The sequence below is a fragment of the Branchiostoma lanceolatum genome, chromosome 11 (assembly GCF_035083965.1).
Source record: "Branchiostoma lanceolatum isolate klBraLanc5 chromosome 11, klBraLanc5.hap2, whole genome shotgun sequence".
Classification (NCBI taxonomy): domain Eukaryota; kingdom Metazoa; phylum Chordata; class Leptocardii; order Amphioxiformes; family Branchiostomatidae; genus Branchiostoma; species Branchiostoma lanceolatum.
In genome coordinates, this window is record NC_089732.1 from 4436804 (window position 1) to 4459783 (window position 22980).

General features: G+C 43.2%; 1 protein-coding gene across 2 annotated transcripts; it reads left to right on the forward strand.

Moving 5' to 3' along the window:
• The first annotated feature begins 1689 nt into the window (after positions 1-1689).
• Positions 1690-21135, forward strand: LOC136445380 (protein amalgam-like). 2 transcript variants are annotated; one of them, XM_066443357.1, is made up of 7 exons: positions 1690-2183; positions 10871-11081; positions 14949-15162; positions 15631-15761; positions 16214-16507; positions 18735-19034; positions 19407-21135. In XM_066443357.1, the coding sequence occupies exons 2-7, from the start codon at positions 11024-11026 to the stop codon at positions 19805-19807; spliced, it is 1398 nt and encodes a 465-aa protein (XP_066299454.1). In that variant the 5' UTR covers positions 1690-2183; positions 10871-11023; the 3' UTR covers positions 19808-21135. The 2 variants fall into 2 exon arrangements, with proteins under 2 accessions (XP_066299454.1, XP_066299453.1); XM_066443356.1 differs by having other exon boundaries at positions 1691-2183; positions 19404-21135.
• The last annotated feature ends 1845 nt before the right edge of the window (positions 21136-22980 follow it).

The following is a 22980-nucleotide window of genomic DNA, read 5'->3' on the forward strand; positions in this document are numbered from 1 at the left end:
CTCCTTGTTGGATGTTCATCCCCGTGCAATTTCTGTTCCACTTTCACGCATATTCAACTTCATCTCTCTTTCTCTCTGTCTCTCTGTCTGTCTGTCTGTCTGTCTGTCTCTCTCTCCCTCTCTCTCTATGTATATATTTAGAGAGAGAGAGGAGAGAGAGTAAGAGAGAGAACGTTGCAGTCGGTCTTTGCTCCCCTATCTCCCTAGGCTTAAACGAACGCAATCTCTGATTGGGGTTCCCAATTTACAGTCAATCGCAGCGAGCCTACGTTATATACGTCCGTGACTGCCTCTCTTGTCTGCGCATGGTCGTTCGTCGGAGAGTATTTACTGATATGGTGGTCGTCACGACTCCACGCTGATCACAGCCACTATGATCCCGCTGAGTCACAGACATGTATCACCAGTCCTCTGCCGGCGGACTAGAGGCGATGTGGGTGGCTTTTGCCGCGTGATAGATCTGCCAAGTGCTGTGCAGGACTTGTACCAAAAAAGGCAATAACAATTTCTACTCTACACGCCTAGTTCAAGTAGACGGGAAATAAGTTTCCAATTCCCTGTCCGCAAGTCGTACCCTGCAGTCAGGGGGGCGACGCCGCCGAGCCTCAGAGTTCCGCCGCCCCTCCTGAATTATTCAGAGCTCTGTAGATCAAAGTAGAACAGTGCCGCGGGTAGATGTGAAGGCCGTAGATTGGTTCTGATACGGCAGTTCGTGACATTTCGATCGTTAACTTATATACATTGTTTCAATATAATTTCACGTGGGCGCTAACTCGGACATTGTGCGTTCGACAGACCCCATTCTGTCGAACATCGTCTATACGCTTTCATATATCCCTACTCGAGACTGAATAAAAGCATAATCACTGAAGAGCATACTTCGTTTTTAGGACATCATCTGGGATATACAAATTCCGATTAGATTTGATATTCATTTATTGACTCCGAGTACGGAGTATATATTTCCGCGTGTCTGTTTGTGTCGGCGTGTATCCGTAGTTATTCAAATACACGGTCAGTGGGTTAGCATGAAGTGAGTGGGAAGATGAATGCGTGCTTGCCAGAGTGGTAGGAAATACAGCTCAAAGTTGGTTGAACTAGTCGTTAATCAGACTTGACAGAGTAGGTCATGGGGTCAATGGAACAGGCTACCAATTTACGGGGAGGTATTTGTGTTGGTCTTTCTGTGCTTTCGAAGTTAAATATTTTCCTAATGCTGGGCACGTTGATCAATGAATACAGTAATGTTAATGCAAACCTTATTTTCATGATTAATGAACCACAGTTAAACAAGACGTATGAGAAACTCTTTCACGAAGTCGCGAAGTCTTCGAACTCTCGTCTATTTCCATATTGTACATCCGGTATGACCACCCATCGGCGAAGCACCCTACAAGTACATATTATCATAGCCACATATCAGCTTCTGATGTTGAGCACATCCCCACAAGTGGGTAAATGATAAGTTGCTTTGTACAACAGGCACACTACCCCGCCATTAAGGATACAGTTCCCTGACCTTCTTAATATAGGCAATAATCTTTTGACTTACGGCCAGCCCTTTTATGTGAACATAGTGTGTCCCCTAAGGGCTTGGCATCTACGGCAATATCTCTGGCTAGATGGTTGATCACACCATGACTAGCACTGCGTTTCCAGCCTGCCTACATTAGTATTGAGATGGGCGGATGGTACAGGGTACCGGTATTCGTCTCTGGGCGGGGGAGAAAACTTGAAGGGATCTGACCTCATGCATGAATGCGAACACCCTGGGAGAGAAAGCAGCGGAAGGATTGGAAGCAGTCATCGCGAGACCACCTCGCCGGGAGCGTTACTGTGTTCTCGCTTCCGCTGCCGCGAACGCATCGATTGCTGGGCGTGGGACGCCTATAGGCTGTAGGCTTGCTTCAGTTCACGTGGGCAGAGCTGTTAGACGGTAACTGGCCTCGCCGGCCACACTACCATCACTCCACGTCATTGGATATGCACGACAGCCTCCGTTAAACGGACTGTGTCAGATCTGACCATCTGTTAACATCGCCGTGGCCTGCGTGCATCAGATCGGGGAGAAACAGGACAAGTAGCAGACCGGTACAGTCCGCAGCCGCGCTGACAACGTGCGGGCAACGCCGCTTCCTACGTGTTAGACCATGACGGTGCACAGAGAGCTGGAGTCGGCATAGGTAAGGCAGAATTAAGCATGACTTTCTCTATTATGTTATACTTCACAAGGTAAGGGTTTCTCTTCTTTCGAGTGTTATTAATCATGAATAGAATTGATCTTCTTCGGTTGACAAGCAGTTTTGTATGAAATAAGTACCCTATTTCCTGCTGTCATCAAAGTAAAAAGCAGGAAGATGAAAAATGCAGCTCTGGCGTACAGGTTTCTACATGCGTAGGCAAGATTAATACTGTTAATGTATATGTTACAAGGAACCCAAGAATTCTGCCACATCTAACAAAATTCACATTCGTAACGTTCGAACATGTCTGTTGTTAGCGTCAGACTTGCCTTCTTGTATATGTAATGGTCTACTGTGCCACAGACGCACTATATAACGTCTTGTTGAAAATTGATGGTAAGCTTCATGGAGGGTAAATCTTCTTGGGTCGACTTTTTGCCGCAGTTACTTAGCTTCTGTGGGCGAGTCTTAGGCACAGAAATAAAAATGCCTTACATGTAGGGACATGAGATGGTGGGATGTTATGGGGGCTCTTTGTGAGTCGTTAATATCGCCTCGATGTAGAGCATCGCCGATAAATGCTTCACGCTACGTTCACGCCGTTATAGATGGCATTGCCGCCACTCACTCATGTAGGCCGAGAGATACATGTATGGTGCACGGGTCATTTTCTTACGCAACAGAAAGGGCACCTCTAAAAGATGGACATGAAACGTAAAATACATCGCTGTACATCAAAGTCGAGGATGTAATCCGAATTGATAAGCGCCATCAGTAAATATGGCCTTGGTTGGTTGGTTAATTTTGTTGTTTTGCATGCATAGATATTGCCTATTATCCGACCGCTAACCCGTTACCGATAGACAACTCTACGTGCCTACAATGTAGAAAACAAACCGCTTCCACGATTGGCTGTTTCAGTGATGCTCTAGGCCTAGCAACGACCACATCGAAAGCATCACTATTAGTTGATGTCTTAGTGGCATGTGAATGACAACATGTTACTTTGCATCATGATAAATGCAACATGAACTGTATTCCACCGTCGGAAGCTTATTAGCCATGGCAGGAAACAAGCAAGTAACCTTCTCTGGCCGTTTCAGTGATACCCTAGGCCTTTCAACGACCAAATCGAAGGTACCACTCGTTGATATCTTAGTGGTACGTGAATGACAATATGTTACTTTATTTGCATCATGATAAATGCAACCTGAACTGGAATAAACCGACGGCACCTTATTAGCTATGGCACGAAATGAGCAAGTAACGTTCTCTGGCCGTTTCAGTGATACTCTAGGCCTTACAACTATCACATCGAAGGCATTATCATTAGTTGATGTCTTAGTGGTAAGTGGCATGTTACTTTGCAACATGCATATGAACGGCAAGACGATAAATGTAACCTGAACTGGAATAAACCTTCGACACCTTATTAGCCTTGGCAGGAAACGAGCAGGTAACGTTCTCCGAAACAGCTGCCCCGCGTGTAGAGATCATGACCTTGATCTCACGGGACGCAGGTTCGCGGTAAACAGATGCCAATAACCATACAGACCGTCTTCCTCAAGGTGGTAATGGGACTTGGGCAGCAGTCTGGGCAACCAACGCAGTCGAACCAACTGAGCAAAGCACCCGTTACGGTACAAGACTGATAGCATCTTGACGTGCAAACAATCACAAAGATAACACGTCATCCATGTTGAGAATGAATACGAGCTTTGGTAAGATACATGGGAAAAGTAAACCTACAGCTAGCAGTCCTAGCCAGCTTTCTCTTTCGGTTCTTGTTCGTGCTGTCGTTAATCTTGTCTCATATGCAATCTAAGCAGCGTCATGATAGAACCGGTGGGTTCCAAACATATCAATTGCATCGTTAAAGAACGAGCCCACTTGAACTTTGAATTCAAAACGTAACGCTGTTTTCTCATTATGTATCTGCCTCCCAAGTACAGTATTACTTTGAAATCTATACGTTATAGATTGATTAATGTAGGCGTGCATAGATCCCCGCGAAAGAGATGTCTAGCAAAAGTTGATTAAATCACCTGCGGAGGTGTGTGCGGTTTTACGGCGGGACTAAGGCTTGTTACATGTCACTGGAGAGAATAGGATTTATACTTTGTCATGGTTATCAATCTACATGAAGTAACGAATTCGAATCAGGTCTCCTGATCAAAGTATCAGAAACAGCTAGGGGCAAATTTGTACTTTTTTTTCATAATAGAGTTGCATATCGCAAGAGACAATGGGATTTATATGTTTTCATGGTTTTCAAGCTTGTGCAGTAATGAATAAGGTCTCTTAATCAAAGTATAAAGAACAGCTAGGGGAAACAAGACATTATATACCTTTCCATGGTAGGGTTGTACACCGCTAGGGACAATAGGATTTATATGGTCTCCCGATCAAAGTACTAGTTTTAGAAACAGCTAGGGGAACTAAGATTTGTATTTTTTCTTCGTAGAGTTGTATACCGCTGGGGACAATAAGATTTATATGTTTTCGTGTTTTTACCATTTAGTTCAGTAATGAAAAAGGTCTCTTAATCAAAGTTTCAGGAACATCTAGGGGAAACCAGACTTGTAATTTTCAATGCTAGAGTTGTACACCGCAAGGGACAATAGGATTGATATGTTTTCATGGTCTTCAAGCTATAGCTAGTGCAGTAACGAATAAGGTCCTCTGATCAATGTATCAAGAACCACTATGGGAACTAAGATTTATACTTTTTCATCGCGGACTTTTTTACCGCTAGGGATAATAATATATATATTTTCATGGTTTTCAATCTAGTGCAGTAACGAATAAGGTCCTCTGATTAAAGCATCAAAGGAACTGATTTGGTGAATAAGATGTATACTTATTCACGGTACCTGAGCTACTGGACTGGAGTAATAAGGTCTCCTGATCCAAGTATCATGCATCTAGCTAGCTAGCTAGCGAGATAAACGCAAGAGATAAAAGTCTGTGGTATTTTGAATTGCAGCCCGCGTGCAGTTGGAAATGCAGGTGAAATGACCGCTGTCGAGGGTATTTTTAGAACAGCTATTTCGCAGAGAGAGAAACATGGCAGAATAACGACCTCGGTGACCACGTTGGGAGGTCCGTGAATAGATTGCTTCATGAAGGGATAATGGAGGTCCATACAAATGGGTACATTTCCTACGGATGAAAGGATGGATGCATCACCGATACATCATCAACTTCAAGAGCTTGATGGAGTAATGCGTCAGCCATGAATCCCTTCAATAAAACATCAAAATGGCCGACGTTCATCACATGAAGGATACGGCAATATGTTTGGCTGCTCTGTTCTCTGGTTAAAGAGGAAAACGTCCTCAATGTCATTGGTTTGACAACCTGTGCTGTGTAGGTCGTCTTCACTCTGTGTGACCACCTGTTTCACTTGCGCTTGCCTGAAGTAACAACAAACAAACCTCACCATCACTCAACCAACATAACCAGGAGGTTCTCGCAACGGTAGTGAGAGTTGATTCTTTTTCGGAAAGCATCTTTGAGGATTGCAGAGTCAGATCTCACCGCTGAATCCTTCACCTAGTAGAGCTTAGGTTATGATTGGCACCGCAAAGTCCCCCAGAAAATTACAAGTTATTTGGCCCTGCTCCAAACGCTCTTCCTGTCTCTGGCATAATGTTGTTCACGATTCGGGAGGTTTGTCGTTGGCGTGACCCAGGGAGCAACAGTAGGAGGTGGCAGTCGGTTTATACTCCCCAAACATAAGAATAAAGCAAGTCCTGCAGAGTATATTTTACAAGTGTTTGGTTATGCACAGTGGACGTGTACTCTGCATACCATATTGCATGTTGTGCCAGAGAGAAAATAATCATTTTTGTTTCAAGAGCCTTGCCCGACATACATATATATCATCGAGGCATACTTTATGCATTAGAGCTGGCTGTATTTCTCCCCCGGCCCCGGCTATGCCCCAGGACATTGAGCCTGGCTACTTTACTACCGGTGCCGACCCGACGTGATTGTTTTCGTTGCCTTTCCACCCTTAGTGTCCTCTGAGGTCAGCTTCCCTGGTTCCTGGCGCAGCTAGCCGATGTAGGCCCCCTGTGTGACGCGTAGTAACAAGATTAGTTATTTTCAAACTCTTCACGAATGGCAATAATTTGTAGTCTCCACCAGCTCTTAATGCGGATGAAAAAAATATCCATTATTCTATCAGTTTCCTACAAGAAATACCTGATCAGGGACAGGTCGCTCGGTGGAATATAACCAGCTGGTACTACGCCGCAAAGCTGGTGTGTTACGCCGAAGGGCGGTTATACCGGATACATAGATACAGATCCAGAATTCCGTTCTAAGAAACCTGAATAGGACCCTTAATTGATGTTTTATTTCCATACATTTATCTGTTAATTTATGTATCAATATATCTTTGTTAGTCTTAATTCTTTTCTTGTTTGATGGCGGCGCTAATACAAGTTGACTAAACTTGAGTGCGTCGTCATGTAGTCTGCACTTTTTCATTTGCGTTTGCTTAATAAAAATGATTAGCCAAAATAAATGGAATATCTTACCAGAAGCGTCAGCCTGCTCTAAAAGCTCACAGCCGCCAATTTCCGCTATAGTTCCAGCCTACAGGGAGGTCTGGAGAAGATAGAGTAGCTTCAGTGCACGCTTTAGGCGGAGCCTCTTCTTCTTTAAGTACTGATGGTTCTTTACCCGAAGACGAATGTCTTCCTGTAGTTAAAGCACCGCGCAGCTCGCTCTCGAACCACTTCCATAGATACAGCCCTGAGCTAAGTTATTTCCACCGAAACCTCATCAACTTCATCCTGCCAGGCTCCGCATCATTCGCCACCCAGTCATCAAACGGATAACCAGCTGCAGTTCTGTCTAACGTGGTGCTTGGAACGCCAATTTGTTCCGTGTTTATTGCCCACGTTTCTCGTAACGCGGGTGCCCTTAACGGCCTTTACCGGGCATTTCAAAAAGCGAGAAATGGTCAATGTGTCCAAAGATGCAGGGGTGACGCCTGAATGATGGGCTTTTCAAAATTTAGTGACTTTGCAACACTTTTGCTCATGCACCTCACGGGGTATTAATGGAGAAAGGCGCTTGGTTCAAATTGCTTACTTTTCGTCAATAGAAGATTCATCGACAGAAAAACGTTGATAGTGGTAGTTGCATTGAATTACCCTAAATTCGTTTGGGGGGTTGTTTCGGAGAATATTTTTGCAAGATTTCTCTGGAAACGTTAAGTGATCTTTAAGTACATTGATTCAATTCAGCAGTCTTTCAAAACCTAGACGATGTAAAGTTTATCAAGATATCAGCCATTTACTCGTTCCTCATGCCTTGAATGTACGAAAGAAGTAACGATAATCATTTACATACCCAAACGATGTCCCATCATGATGTATCGGGTACATCAATGATCATCTTAACTGTAATCAAGCACGTCTGCGCGCCATATGGCAGAGACAACAAACTGTACGTAATGATTATGTTCGAAGATGGAAACAATTATTATACCGCTGCAGAGGATGAACTTCCATAAAGTGGTCCATAAATCGCAAATTAACCCTATGCTGATAAAACAGAAATATAACAGATATTTACCAACAAGTAGAGTAGTAGAGCAGAAACCTTAATTTCCTTGGATTTTCTTTTGACTGAATTCACTTTCTTTTCAGATCAACATCAACATACAGCGTTTTCAAATTTCAAAGTCCGTTCGGTTCACAACTGATGTTAAGTTGTATCTTGTATTTTCCTTGCATGGCCCTGTCGGGCTGTACAAATATATACATGGCCGATCTTCCCAGAGGTCCAAGTGGGGGGGGGGGGGAGGGGGGGTGTGTCACGGGTAATCAATTGAAAAAACAAGATACCAGACAAATTACAACAAAAATGAATAATTAGTAAATACAGTTTTCAATATCGTAATCCTTATCATAATCAAATCATACAAAGTACACGTCATAATCGTAATCGTCAAGCCAGTCGCTCGTATTCACGAAGTTAAGGGCAGCCAATTTAAAGTATTATTTGTATAAGCTGTAAATAGTTAGTTTTTGAATACGACCTGTACAGCAAGTACACAATTCAGCAAGTTAGCTGCTATGTACTAACTGCTATGTTGTTTTAGCAATAAACTAGTCTACAATTCTACAATCCTATGCTTTCACGAAGCTCCATTCCCACAATTTATATGCAGTGGTTACATCATTACCAGGTTGAGAACAAATTATGTGCAATTGCTGCGACAAGCCTGTGGCGACGGCATTTACGACTTGAAAGAGCCGCACGGTACTTCACGGATACTGAAATAAACGGGGTAAAAACTGAATGCATTTTGGACATTCATCATCGGCGACCGCTGAGTTTGAGTTGCTAGAAGAGTGTCATGCCGTTGAGGAATATTAGTTACAGGCAAAAATCATTCTATTTTCTCTCTATACCCGTGAAGTTTAGTACACTTTCCCGCACCGAAAAGTTGTAGTATTATAGACGTATCCCGAGGCGAAGATTGACAATAACATTAAGAAATGGATAACACTTTAAAAGCTGCCAAGAGTATCAATTTTATCCGGTCTCGTGCAGCTAAGCGCTTTCTATTGCCCAAATGTCTCAGCAGTAAGTATGCCTGGTAATCTTATGTCTCCCGCGGGTCGCTAGCATCGACTGTGGGCACGAAAATGTTACACATTCAGGACCTTACAAACACTTAGAGTTAATCTTCCTTACAGAAGGATTGATGATCGTACCTATTAGAAAAAACAGCACTCCCAGTCGTGAAATCCGGCTTAACGCTCGCCAGACACCGCGTAGACTGCAGGTCGTTATTTGTCTATTTCTCTACAAATGGTTGAACCGTTACATCCTTACAGGGTGAGAACAGCTTTGCCCTCCTCCCCACCAGGGATGGAGAAGTTGGGAACAAAGTAAAATCTGCCATGTCACACGTATACAACATGGTAGAATATGTCGTAATGTTGGACTGTGATATGATGTATACATTTATCAATAAATGTGACTTCGTGTTGTGCTAAATTCCCTTAAACTCCTCTCCTCGAAAGGCAGGTAAAGAAAAAAACGTCTCTGTAATATTTTCCGTCATGATCATTATCAAAGTTACTTTCACCTTGCGGTCAACTGGGTATATCTCTGAGAAACTGGATATCTACGTTTTCACAAAATATCACTTTCCTCTAACCAATGCATTGCTGTTATTTTGAAAGTGTGCTTAGAAACACCACAGCTAAACAAGGGCGCCAGACGGATTAAAAAGAGATATGTCAACGTTGGAGATTGATACAAAATTAATTCAGCTCTATCCCCTAGTTAATTTGCGAGCCGGAAATTAATCAAATTAGGAAGGTGAATTCCTGCTGTCGTTTCATAAACGACTCTATGTCAGGAATACACCGAGTGGTACATACTTCAGTATCAAACCTCCCTGCATAGCGGGCTACCATTGGAATACTATTCACTCTATTTGGCCGATTTCTACTATTTTCCCAGCGATCAGCGGAGCCTGGTAGAGGCTAAAAGAATCCGGCTCTCAATCGCAAACCCTTCAGGAGTCAATATCAGAGGAAAGTGTACTTTTAGGACGTAGCGTCAAGTTCAGTTAGGTCAGTGTATGCAAAGAGTCTAAAAGCTTTCCCCCGGCATGGTAGTTGCCACATTCATTTTTCCCTCACTTTAGTCCAGTTGAAAGAATCGTATTGCTTCCGGTCTGATGCTAGGATAAGTAATAGTGCACAAGGATTTTGATGGACGTGACTTTTGCTGGCCCATCAATACACTAGTCACCTGTTTGCATGAAAAACGTTTGAGTCAGAGTAGTACTTAAATAACCAGTAAAGTCATTGAAGTTAGACACAGTATCGCTGTAACTGACTAGAATCGTGAATACTCGGTTCGTCTCGAAAGCTCCCCAGAGTAGCAAACTCTTTTGTTGTGTATGGTTTAAATATTAGTCAAAAGAATACTCTTTGAACGCTTTACTTTGAACAAGAGTCGCTCTGATTACACTTTTACCACACACACTCGGGACCAAATTGACGCATGTGATTTTCACTACAAGCGACCTATCAATTCTATTTCTATATTTGGCGTCCTATCGTGCCAACCTTCCACTTTGAATTCAGCGCAATGCCACCTACTTTAGATACATTCATTACCATTGAAAGGGAATTCCGGGTAATCAAAAGGACCAGTAAGTCATTGTAACGCCACAAGGGGACACGGGCGCCGATGGGGACAAGAAGACAAATATAAGTCGTTTAAAATGTTGCTACTTCTGGCGAACTCATATTGATCTTAAGAATGAGCTACCTGTGCCCGGTGTACGTGTCATCTATTGTGTTTGCCCCGCAGCTGTCGCGCGTGTTATTATTCATTCCGTACACGCGACGGTTACGTCTGGCCCGTGCTCAGGCAGACGGGACAAATGTCCATGATCCCGCTCGCACATCATCACAAGTAATGTCGCCCCGGAGTCCTTTCCCGTCGATTAACTGACTGTTGCTGAGATCGTTTCTGCCCTCTGACATCTCATAACAATTAACCCACTTACAGTTTGATGCATCTACTTTACAAGACAGTGAGATGCGTTCCGCATACTCCTATTTAGCCCCTCTTTTCCTATCATTTCTCCGTTAGTGATCAAGTTGATTCATACAGACTTCTCTGCTTGTCCTTTCCAGATGGCCACAGCCATGTCTTTCATCGTCTTTTATCTAGGCTCAGGGTTTCTCTGCACCGACGCATGAGGGATCTCCCGGAAGCCCCGCACGCCAACGCCGCCGCTCGTAAAACGGGAGAACAAATCCTGCCTGACTTGAGAGGTCAGAAGAAAGATGGTGATGTCGTGGTGTACGTGCGCGGCACTGCTCCTCTTTCTAACTTTTACAACAGGTAGGATAAACTTGTTCTACTTTGTCAAGTAGTAGTTAGTCTGGTAGTTTTAGTTTAGTGGTGTTAGATTGAGCTTTATCTTTACACATATGTATGCGGCTACCTGCATCTGTGTGTTGCGTAACAGATGGATTGAAGGATAGTCTGGATACAACGGAAATGCACACTTTCAACAAGTTTCACAGCCAATGTTGTCTGGGCTGACAGTGATGGGCGATCTGAATCAAAGTTGAACTGTAGAGACAGATGATATATCATGCACGGGCCCGGGATCATCTTCCTAGATAAGGTAACGATGAAACTGGCCGTGAGTTTGTTTTATAGATATATTATATATACATGTTTGAAGATATATACTGAAAGGTTGCATATTTCCAGTGTATCTAAACTATCTTCATATATATCGAGATATATTGTGTCGTAATATTGAGGAGAGGATTTGTATGAATTACGATAATGCTTACCAGCAGTCGCCTAAAAAAGGATATTTATTGATAGCAAGGTTTCAAAGGGGAGGCAGACTTTGTGTCCGAAGATATCGGTGCAAAAATTTACTTTGAAGGAAGACTATTACAAACGGAATAGCAAAAGATCATTCTTCATCTTAGCACAGTTCAGAAGGGACTAGAAAACACAAATCTGCTGTTAGAAACGGTGTGTTTTCTGAGGTAGATTGGATGAGCATTCATGCTACACTACTAAACCCACACATTACAGAAAAAGTGGGATCATTCGTCTTCCACTGTCTCGGAAAAAGAAGCCGAACCTGATAAGTTAGAACTAAGTGTCAGTAGTTAAAGACTAGAGTAGTCATATGTTATGTTGTTCATCACTGTCTGTCCGTCCACTCCGTGTTACATGTACATGTATATACATGTAACGTTGACTTGCAACTAGCCTACGGGCAGGAATTTGCAATAAACTTTCGCTCAAGGACCGAGGGGGCTATTACCTCCCACTCAGACAGCCCCCGAAATCGCGTTATATTGCCGACAGCTGTTTCCCCGACCTTTAGAGATGTAAGAACCAAGTCCCATGTGCGGGGTGTAGCAAGGGCAAATTCGCACAACGCTGACCAGGCGAGCCATTCCACACTCATCACGTATTCCATCCACATGCTACATGGCTTTCGGCATTTCACAGACTCAGCTACAACATGCAATTCTTCATGAAATTATCTCTTATAGAATGTCATTTTGACTGTATTTTATTGCAGAGGTACTTTCTGAACTACAGAACATAGTTTGGGAAAAGGACAAAGTGTGACCAGCTATCACTGATTGAAACTTTGATTCTAAAGTTTTCCACAGACATCCAGAGAATAATCAATTACTCCGTCTGGCCAGGTAGAGAGGAATGAACTGTTCCCAATGCCTTAACTGAGATAGATGACAACGCCAGCATGTGTACCACAAGGCTATTGGCACGCCAAAATGGTCCCAATTTCCGGCTTTGGACTTGAGTTCATAAATCACATTAATACAGATCAAGCATGGACGCCAGTTCCTTTCCGCTGGACTTTGGTAATTCATCGAATGGCGCTAATACACAACTACCGCGGGATAAGACAGAAAGTCTTTGTCTAAACTTAAAACTTCAATCTACTGCTGATTATTCCTGTACTAGGATCTCTCTTTCTCGAAGGAGCGAGAAAGAGAGAGCAAATGAGGCAGACTGACAGAGAGAAAGAGAGCGAGAGAGAGAGACCGACAGAGACATAGATGGAGAGTGAGAGAGTACATGGTAGTCGCGACATCACCAAAGAGGGCAGCTCATTAAGGACGCCTATGGACGTTACGGTTTGACCTCCTGCAAGCTATTCAATTTGTCGCGGAGCACACAGTCGAGCTGAGTGACGACAGCATTTACCATTAGTCATGAAATAGGGATCTGGTCAAATCTGTAGCTTCAACACCAAATCCCTTTTTTCAATCCCATGTCTTCGCGCACTGATATCTGTACTCATTGCCAGCCCCTTCAGAACTACCGAAGCAGAACAAGTTCCCAGCCCGGGGTACATAACGACCGCCTACGTCATCTGCAGTGTTAACTGCAAAACGGATAAATTCCATTCACACCTCACCTTTTATTGGGCAATTGAGCCCTGCGGGGTGCTGTATTAGCGCTGCGCTTTGATTTCCACATTACATGCGTGACCACACAGTGGATTTTAGCCCTGCGTTTGTGATACTAATGCAGAACCTATTTCGTGGTGCACATCAGGTGACACGGCGTGCCCCCAAGGGAAAAGAAGAAAAACTTTTACATTCATTATATTGTTTTGCTGCAAAAAAGTTTTTTGGAGTATCTTCCAGCGATTCTACTGGCTTTAATAACAACGCTTTTACGCGTAGGAGTACGGTAGGATGAATCATTACATAGTGTCCTCACGTAGGAACCGGATAAAGATGTGTTCATGTGCATTTCTTGCCTGCTGCAAGAGCTTTCGCTGTCTAGACAACATCTCAGTCAAAGTATCAACTCCGCCTTGTGTTCGTCATCATTAAAAAAAAAAATCAAAGTCCAGGCCAGAGCGTTTTTGAGAGCAAGTTTATTGCGATCTCCTTTTGGCTATTTCCTGGTGCACATCAGATGGCACGGCCTGTCCCCAAGGGAAAAAGAAGAAAAACCTTTACATTTCCATTCTTGTCTGTTGTAAAAGAGTTTCGCGGAGTTTCTTCCAGCGGTTTTACGTGCTTTGATAACAACTCTTGTTCACGTAGGATGTATCATTACATAGTGTCATCACGTAGGAAGTGGATATCGCAGTGTTCATGTGTATTCCTTGCCTGATACAAGAGCTTTCGTTGTCTAGACGACGTCTGAGTCAAAGAATCAACTACACCTTGTGTTAACCGTTATTTTTTGGCATATAAAGAATTTAATCCAGGCCATAGCCTTATTGAGGGCACTGTATGAAAAGGCGGGGCCTAACCCTCTCCTTCAACTGCCTTTTACCTCCCCATCGGAAGTCAGGTAACCATTTTCACGCCTGGGTGGAGTGACGGAAGCCGTATAAAGTGCCTTTCCCAAGGGTACAACATCAGTGGCATGCCAGGGATCGAACCCACAAACAGAACAAGTGCACTATAAAAACGTATAGTATCATCAGACGACAGCAATATATTAGGGTAATCAGGTGGACAATGTTGACCTCTGCTGGTCATAACTGTACGGAATACTTCGTGTTCGTGTTTAATAGATTGCTTCTAGCATTCGTGGAACAGTCCACAAGTTTTGAGCAAGAAATGACGTACTAATAAAATGGAAGCTTATCTCAGACTATTCGCGCCATCACGTGGTCAAGCCTACGTTACCTTACCTTACCGTAGTGGGGAGGGGGGCCGTGAAATGAACCATCGAAAAGGTCAAGCAGGGGTCACTATTAAATTACCTGATTACACACAAGATGTCGCACTACTGAAATATGCTGCACAATTTTGAATGATCGTTAATACAAGGGTTGAACGAGAATGCTAACATGTGATAGCATATATGATACGAGTCGAAACGATCTTCTCATCTACTCTACTACTGTTTGCTTGTGTTGATTTTGAGTTTATTACGATCTCTTATTAGCTTGTTGAAATGGTTGATGTTTCATTCATCAGTTTCCCCTCCTACAGCTCAACTAGTAGCAGCCTCACAGTTGAGCTCCTGGTTCCAATTAGTTGGTAACTAGGTGACCCCGCCGGTTCGAATCCGTGGAAGGGCATCCTGCTGGTTGGAGCTGCATTCGTCTTTTGGAAGGGGCGTAAGATGGGGTCCGGTGATCGTAAGGTGCCTCGAGCACGTTAAAGAGCCGTTCTCAGATGGGTACCTACTGGCTGTAATTCAGATGAATACTTTTTTCTCTTCATTTTACAGAGGTCGTTTGCAACAAAGGCTTGCCGGTGTCCCTGACCATCCAAGTCACGCCTGGCGACACGGTGACCCTGCCCGCGACGTACAACCGACACGAACACGTCATCGCGCTGACGTGGAACAAAATGGACGAACGAATCGAGGGAACCCGAACCCCGGTTTTCCTGTACTCCGTCTCCAGTAGGAGCTCTTTGTCGCTGGGTCCTCTTAAAGACAGGTGAGGGGAAAGGACCAGTGCTTTCTACATGTAAAAAAGTTACAAGCAACAGTAAACTGATGTTGACCTTTGCCGAGTCTTCATTGTATTGGATAAACCGATATTGTGGTTTTGCTCGCGCCATTCCTCCATTCTTATAATATGAGCTCATATCTATAGAAATTCAATTATATATCAAAGAAAAGTGGAAGCTGTGGTGGTGGTGGTTGGGGGGGGTTCTATTGGGCATGTCGGTCCGAACCTTGTTCACCTGAACACTACATACATGTAGTACTCTCCCATTATTACCACGACATCCTACTTCTTTTAAAATCTTCGCTCTAACTTGTATTCTCTACATGCAAATCAAAACACCGAGTAACGGTATACTTAAATAACAACGGATAACTACTCATACTTAACAGAGGTTACTTTTCATACAGAGATATCTCTATACTCACATTCATTGGTACTTTCTCTTTGTCTCAGGGCTTTGCTGAACAAGAACGGATCTCTGACCATTTTGAACGTCACGGTGAAGGACGAGGGTCAGTACGTCATGACTGTCCTAATCGACGCGGTTGGGCAGCAGGAGCATTATGTCTATCTGGATGTCCTGGGTAGGTCTGGACAGTCAAGTTGATGCATGAATAAGTTGATCACGTTGGTAAGTCGTAGGAAACTGGGGTTCTTGAATATCACAACCGTACTACAATGCGACAAGGAGTGCTTGAGTCCTCTTCAGACCCCGTAGAAAGTAGATGAGGAGATACCTTCTACTATTGAAGCTAGCTGAGGAGATATCGATATCGTAACGTAGGCCAGTAAAAAGCTACTGCTTAGGGTGTGGTTCAAGAACTGAAGTCGTCCCGTCAAGATGATCAAAAGTATGTACCTGCAGTATCAAGTGTTGACAGCCATTCCATAGAGTAGGGCCAGTCTCCTAGTATCAAGTTATTAGCCCTTGAATATCAGTGACACATTAAAAGTTTGTTATAAAATCGTGAGGTTGACTGGGGCTTCGCAGGGTTGCTGTTGACTCTCCGCTTTGAACTGTCTTGTGTTTTTACAGCACCACCGCTGGTGACAGTCGGTCTACAGAGTCCCCTCCGCGTGTCCCTCCGCTCCAGCGTCATCCTTAACTGCACCGTAGAGAAGACCAGCTCGACCGATCCCAGCATCTTCTGGCTGCGGGACGGACAGCCTCTCCCTCCGTCCGCTGTCCAGCTGGTCATCGATGCCCAGGACGTGTACAGGTCGTCCCTGATGATGTCCAGTGTTGGGAAGGCTGACAGTGGGAATTACACGTGTGTGGCGCAGCAAGGCCGCAGCTGGCAGACAGACAGCCTCAGCTTGGTGGTCGTGTGTAAGTATTTTCGTAACTTTTTATTATTTTACAATGACCGTTTTTTCTGGTGAAAACAACTTCAGGAAGAAGGGTATATAGCATCGCGAGTGACGGCCCAGTTGATATATACTGGTATAACTGTGAAGTTATCATTAGAAGTAAAAGTTACATGATTATATCATTAATACTGTAGGGGCATCCTCACTAGATAGCGTTAAACAACGCTTACAGCTATGTGCAAAGATTAGGTGTGACAGTGTGATACTAGTATAACCAGCTGCTGCCACACCGTAACTGTGTTACGCCGAAGGGCGGCTAAGCCGGTTATACAGATACCATGCAGCACTTGTTTTAACCTGTGGCTTGCTATGGTTATGAATCCCTTTTCTTTTGATTAAAGCACGTCAAAGGCACTATAAACTCAACAGCATCCGTTCCTCTACCCATCCAACATCTTGTCAATGCCTATTAACCATCTTTACTAGTGTTGCTCTGATGATATATGTACCCCAGGTAGTATATCTAGATATAGCTTCAACGTCAATCTCCAGAACGGTAGATAGAGAGACAGCTCTTTCAGCCACATGCTACACCGGTAATGCATGTTAACTTAAATAAACCCATCATACATGACACAAATTGCGTATGTAGGTCACATAATTCAATCTACTAAATTGAAATATTTGTAGGAATGGCGCGCGATCATTTGCATAGTTTCAATATTGGTGATTAAAACAAAATAGGGAAATGTCCTAAAACGAAAATAGGAGCACACCGGATTAAGGAGAGACCTCCCAACGGTACGTGAGTCAGTATTGTGACAACGAAGTGCACTTTGCAGTAAGCTAACTAATTTGTCAGTGCAGCTCATGCCTCTCAGTGTTTTACCCTTTATTCTTTAATCTGCCCACCACGTGCACTAAATCTGATTTTATGAGACATTATTTGCACGAGGGGAGGTTACAAGCGCTTTTGCGAAGATTGGTATTTTCATACCTGCGCAGCATATAATTGGATTTGATTTTATATCACTGTTTAACACTCCCTGCAATGACTCTCTTTGGGTCTAAATATACGCCGTAAATTGTACATTTCATATTACAGTCTTGAGCATGGGTACGTTTGGACATATCTTTTCTAACAGAAATGTTTCGGTGGTCATCACAGGAAAATGTTTGGTCGAGTGAAGACATTGCTAACCTGAGTACCATCCTCCGTAGTGACCGCTGGCTCAATGCTTGTCGCTTGCTATCCTGCAGCATTGAGTCAGCGGTCACTACGGAGGATGGTACTCAGGCTAAGACATTGCAGTGTAACAACATAACATGGAATCAATTCTATGTCAAACGTCGTCTGCAAAGGTGCAAAAAAAGTGCGCTACAAGTAGACAGAGGTCGCGACGTGACATGAAAGGCATAAAGATCAGGGACTGAGACATGATTATGGGTGGCGTCTGTATCGGAGATGTCCGAACGAGTATTCAGTTAGGGCTGGCAAATATGAACGCGGTAGATGATAGATGGCATACGAAAATGGTGGCCGTATAAAAGGGAAGGGCCACAAAACTATGAGCTTCCTATACAGAATAAAATGTTGAATTCAGATTGCTATATCAAAGGGCTAAAACTCGTACTAAAAGGATAAGGCATGAAATGGACAGGGCTATACGAGTATATTCATTGCAAACATACGTTATCGTAACTATGTATGCCCGATAAAACTGGGAATATGGAATGCTGTTTCTACCATACATATTGCACGACTGTAATGAAAATTCATTGCATACGTTATCAATTCATGATACTTTGCCCTGGTCGGTTATAGCCTTCACTCATTTTAGAAAGTAATTCTACTCCATATCATACCTACCCTAATTTACAAGCAAGCCGCTTTTCTCTTAAAATCACAGAACCCAAAGATTATAGGAAAAGTGGGGCTTTTCGTCTTTCTCTGCTTCCAAAAGAGAAGTCAAGCCCAAATGGTCTAGATATAGCCAACACTAGTTTTTGTTTAGTCTTTTGTTACTATAATTGGACTCTACAGCCGCATGAGGACACATCCGACCGAACAAAATGATGGATGACGTACGGCGGTCTTTGTCAGATTGACGGACGAACCACACTATATATATATATAATGTCAACCAACTGTCCATTGTCATATGTCTTACGTTGCTTGCTACAATATAGATGCTTAGATCGGGCATGATCTTGGAAATAAACTTTACATAACAAATCTCTTACAGATCCGGCATCAATAGTGAACGTGACAGGCCCAGTGAAAGTGAAATCAGGAGGCACTGCGTTACTCTGGTGCACTGCCGATGGAAACCCCACGCCGGAAGTTTACTGGCAGAAGGACGGAAGTGACGACATTCTAGCAGCCGCAATGTATCATGGAACCGCGGGATCTCTGTTGGTGTTGCCTGACCTTCACGTGAAGGACAGTGACCATTACACCTGCACGGCGTCAAACGCTCTTGGACAGCCGGATAAAAAGATCGTGCCTGTGATCGTAATTGAAGAGAGTTCACTCGCCACAACCGGTATGCCATGTAGTTGTCTAAACTCGACATTCTAATTATACTATCCGCCATGTTGCCTAGACGTTCCCTTAGAAAGGTTGTCATTTTTGGAATAAATGTAAAAAAATCTAAGTCGATGAAGGTTACACATCCAGGTTTACAATACATTACACAAAATAGATATCAGAAACATTCACGTTACAGGTAAAAAAAACAGTGGATGCTGTCTGAAACATCCGACTCTGTTGGAGAGCTTATAGCCGGTAGTTTATTTCGCATAATGCATTAGACAAGTTGTTCGTTCTTTCAGACGAAGCATTTATTGACTGACTTTCACTAAATTTTCTTCACAAATGGTTGGAATAATTTTACAATTTATATTCTTTTCAGCAGCTCAGTTGGGTCAAGGTGACGAAACAGAGTGGACCGCCATCTTGGGAGGGGCGGCTGGCGGTGCGACCATCCTGCTCATCATCCTCCTTGTGGCACTGGTGTGCACTAAGAGGGCAAAGATAGAGGCCGGGAGATCAGATGACCACGTCTTCTCTGTCAGCGATCCAGTCCCGAAAAGACTGGAAAACAACTTTATTGAGAAGGAAAAGCTTGACCTACAAAAGAGGGATGAGCAGATACTGTATGTGCAAGAGACCTGCGGGAAAGCGGTCATCACTCGGACTGGAATACATCATGATATGAGAAGTCAGACTAAGATGTGTGACATTCCAGATGGAAGCGAGGATCTTATCCAAGTTCTTCCTTGCTGTGAAAAGTTGACTGATCACAGCATCACTTGAGGGACCAACTCAGTAAACATACTGTACATGGCTGCCAGTATTGTTGATGGCAACCACCATATCTAGTTTGGGGCCTTGCACAGTAATTGGGCTGGATCAGCGACTGCACAAGGTTCCGTCTGCTCAAAATACATGGACACTTACATGCCCGTGTGTCTCGGAATGGACGTGAGTAGGAAACGAAAAGATGTTGTGAGATATTGCGGATATAGAAGGAAGTAAGGATGACGTCTTGTCCGGCAGAGGGTCTGATAGCATCGACATGGGGCGCTCGATATTTCATACTTTCCACTTCAATGTCATGCGACGACGCTTTTCTGATGTTGCTGAGATACAAACAGATCCCTTGGCGATGGTATCTCGTCTTACGCGGAGAGCGTTCATTCCAGCAGGATCGGGGAAATGATTGAAGAAGACAGCTACCGGGACATACCTCATCAATGCCGCTTCAGTCTTCCCTGTTATCGATGGGCGGTAAGCTGCCGTGTACCAACGCGAAATGTGGGTTCTCACGGGACTCCGCAAGTTACACCACAGGATTGTCTCTGTAAGGATGCATGGTGATCATTACCGCCAAATGGCATCCCGAGACGATGTAATGAACTGGGAATTGCTTCTAATAGAATTGGAGATTTGGTAGCATCAGCTGATACTGAATGATTGACAACCAGGATCATGTGATTGTCTTTCAAGCAACCTTGGCATTTATATCTTTGCAAATACAACATGAGAGAGATGAAGGTTTGAGGATAAGGAAAATGGGGGATTTTAGAGGACATCTAGGATAACGAACATGGTAATAGAGTGGAAGGGGTGAACCACCTTAGGAAAATCCCAAGTCATTGATATTAGTGAAGCGGCGTCGACGTCGTAATTCCGCGTCTGCGAAAAGTTTGAGGCCGTTGGCATTTAGTTGACGGGACGTGTGACGTGTACTCGGGACCAATTACAGCGGCTTTCAAATTCAATCAGTCGTGTTCCCTCCCCATTTCCAGCCGCCGCGTCTGGAGGATCAACGTCATTTTACAACTTCGGGGTCAAGGATTTTGAAAAAGTCAGGTGAAATTGTGAAATTGAGGATATGGAAATGTGTTGCTAACTGAATATAGATTGAAGTACGAGGAAGAAATATAATCCGCCTTCAGAACACTTCTGCGTACACAAAGTGAAAGCAAACGTCACACACACACATGTAATGGTTGGTCACATCTAATGGTTGATCATGCTAGATTTGAATCTGTTCGTGGATGTATATGAAAAGACATTTTTGATTGTGGAAATTTTATCACGATTTTGAGATGTTTACAATAAATAGATGAAGCAACTTCGTCGTTTCGTATATGTTTATTGGATAGTATCTCTTTTTTTACATTTTCAATTAACAAACAAGAACATGCGACATAGGTGCATCCAGCTCTCATAAACATTGTCCAATTAAGGACAGCGTCAGAAATGGAAGAACAAATGGCTTCGAAGAGGTAGACAGTACAGAAGGAAAATGTTGTATTTCTGGTAACCCGACCGACTCTAGCAAAAACTTGCCGACCTGAGCCTTTTTTGTGGGTCGATCGCTGGCAAGGGACATATGTGTGATGAAAACGCTTAGTTGTAGAATCGTTTTTGAACATGTCTTTATTTCTGTTGCAATATGAAATTGTACTTGTACGATGTATATCTGCCCTAAAACAATTTGTGAAGAGATTTTCCTTCACTTTTTAGTGTACTCCTTTACATATTACCTCAGTACTTATATATCATATTTTACATCTTACTCCAGTCATATTTTTATGGTGTCGTCGTGAGCAGCCTTTATTAGTGACCACGCATGACAGTTAATCTATTCCACATAAAACAGAGCGACGCCATATTCTTTACAGTTTCAGTCTGTGCCCCAATAGTTCATGCCATATCTAATGACTAAGCAGTATAACTTTAAGCGCTGTGGCCATTATTTCACGGCAGACGACATCAATGTGTGCTAGTTGTCCAAATTACCCAGTAAGTTTGAACACCCGGAGACTTTGAGACAACGATATGATCTTTCTTTCATGATTTCTTTCCTTCATCCAAGTATCATAGATATACACGAAAGCAACAGACATAAAGTAACTATGCTGCTTCCAAAGGTGTGTGGTATATACGTATATATTGCTGTGACATATAGATATGAATATATACATATATGACACTGCAATTCTCCAAATTATTCTCTAACGACTAGACAGTCCGGCTATGAAATACCGCATAAACAATTGTAACAATAGTATAGGAAATAGCAAACTTGCATTTTCCTCCAAGTCTACTAAACCTCGATTGTTCGCTCAACATCTGGACCCTTAAAGCTCTTAAAGCGTTCAACATTAAAGTTTATGTCCTGTTGCTGAAGATAAAGGGACAACCCCTAGATACGATTAATGAGGATATAAAGTCCGAGCCAATTTCGTAATGCACAGTTGTAAACATCCCAATCTTAGTAAAACGCATTGTATATCCCCTTTGAAAGCGAGGGGATTTTTTATGGCCGTAGAGTCTGATTTCGGGCGCATCATGTACGAAAAGGCGAACAAAAAAGGCTTTTGAATTATAGATGGATCATAGTGACGTTGCTTAGAGAGGGTTTCTATTCTTACAGGGGGGATTTAAGAAAACATATATGTCAGAAGCTCACATGATGCACCAAACATGCATGCTCTCAAAGAATATCCCGAACCATTTTCATGATACGATCTCCTGTATTTTTATATGATTCTTGTGATTAGCTTTATGAAAATTGGAACTCTTTTGATATGAGAACCGCGGCTCAAATTCTGTGTCCCATAAAACCTACAAAACCCAAACTCATTACCGTCCAAGGCTAAGGTCATATGCACATGCATAAAGAGAGTTTCCCTGAAGTCTGCGTAACTTCAGTACACCCGATTCCCAACTCTGCTTAAAGAATCTAAAAAGAACTTTGAGCAAACAACTTGACTGTTCGCTTCAGCTAATTGCCTCCGTGTCAGCAGATGACTATCAGTGGCTGGTCGTAAACTCCGGCAATTAGACGGTAACCTTCCGGACAACCAACGTAACGAAAATCGATGAACAACTCTTAAGTATACAAACCATGTCTACCATAGAAACACCTGGATACTTCGGAAACAAAACCCACTCCGCCGTTCATCTGGCAAGTG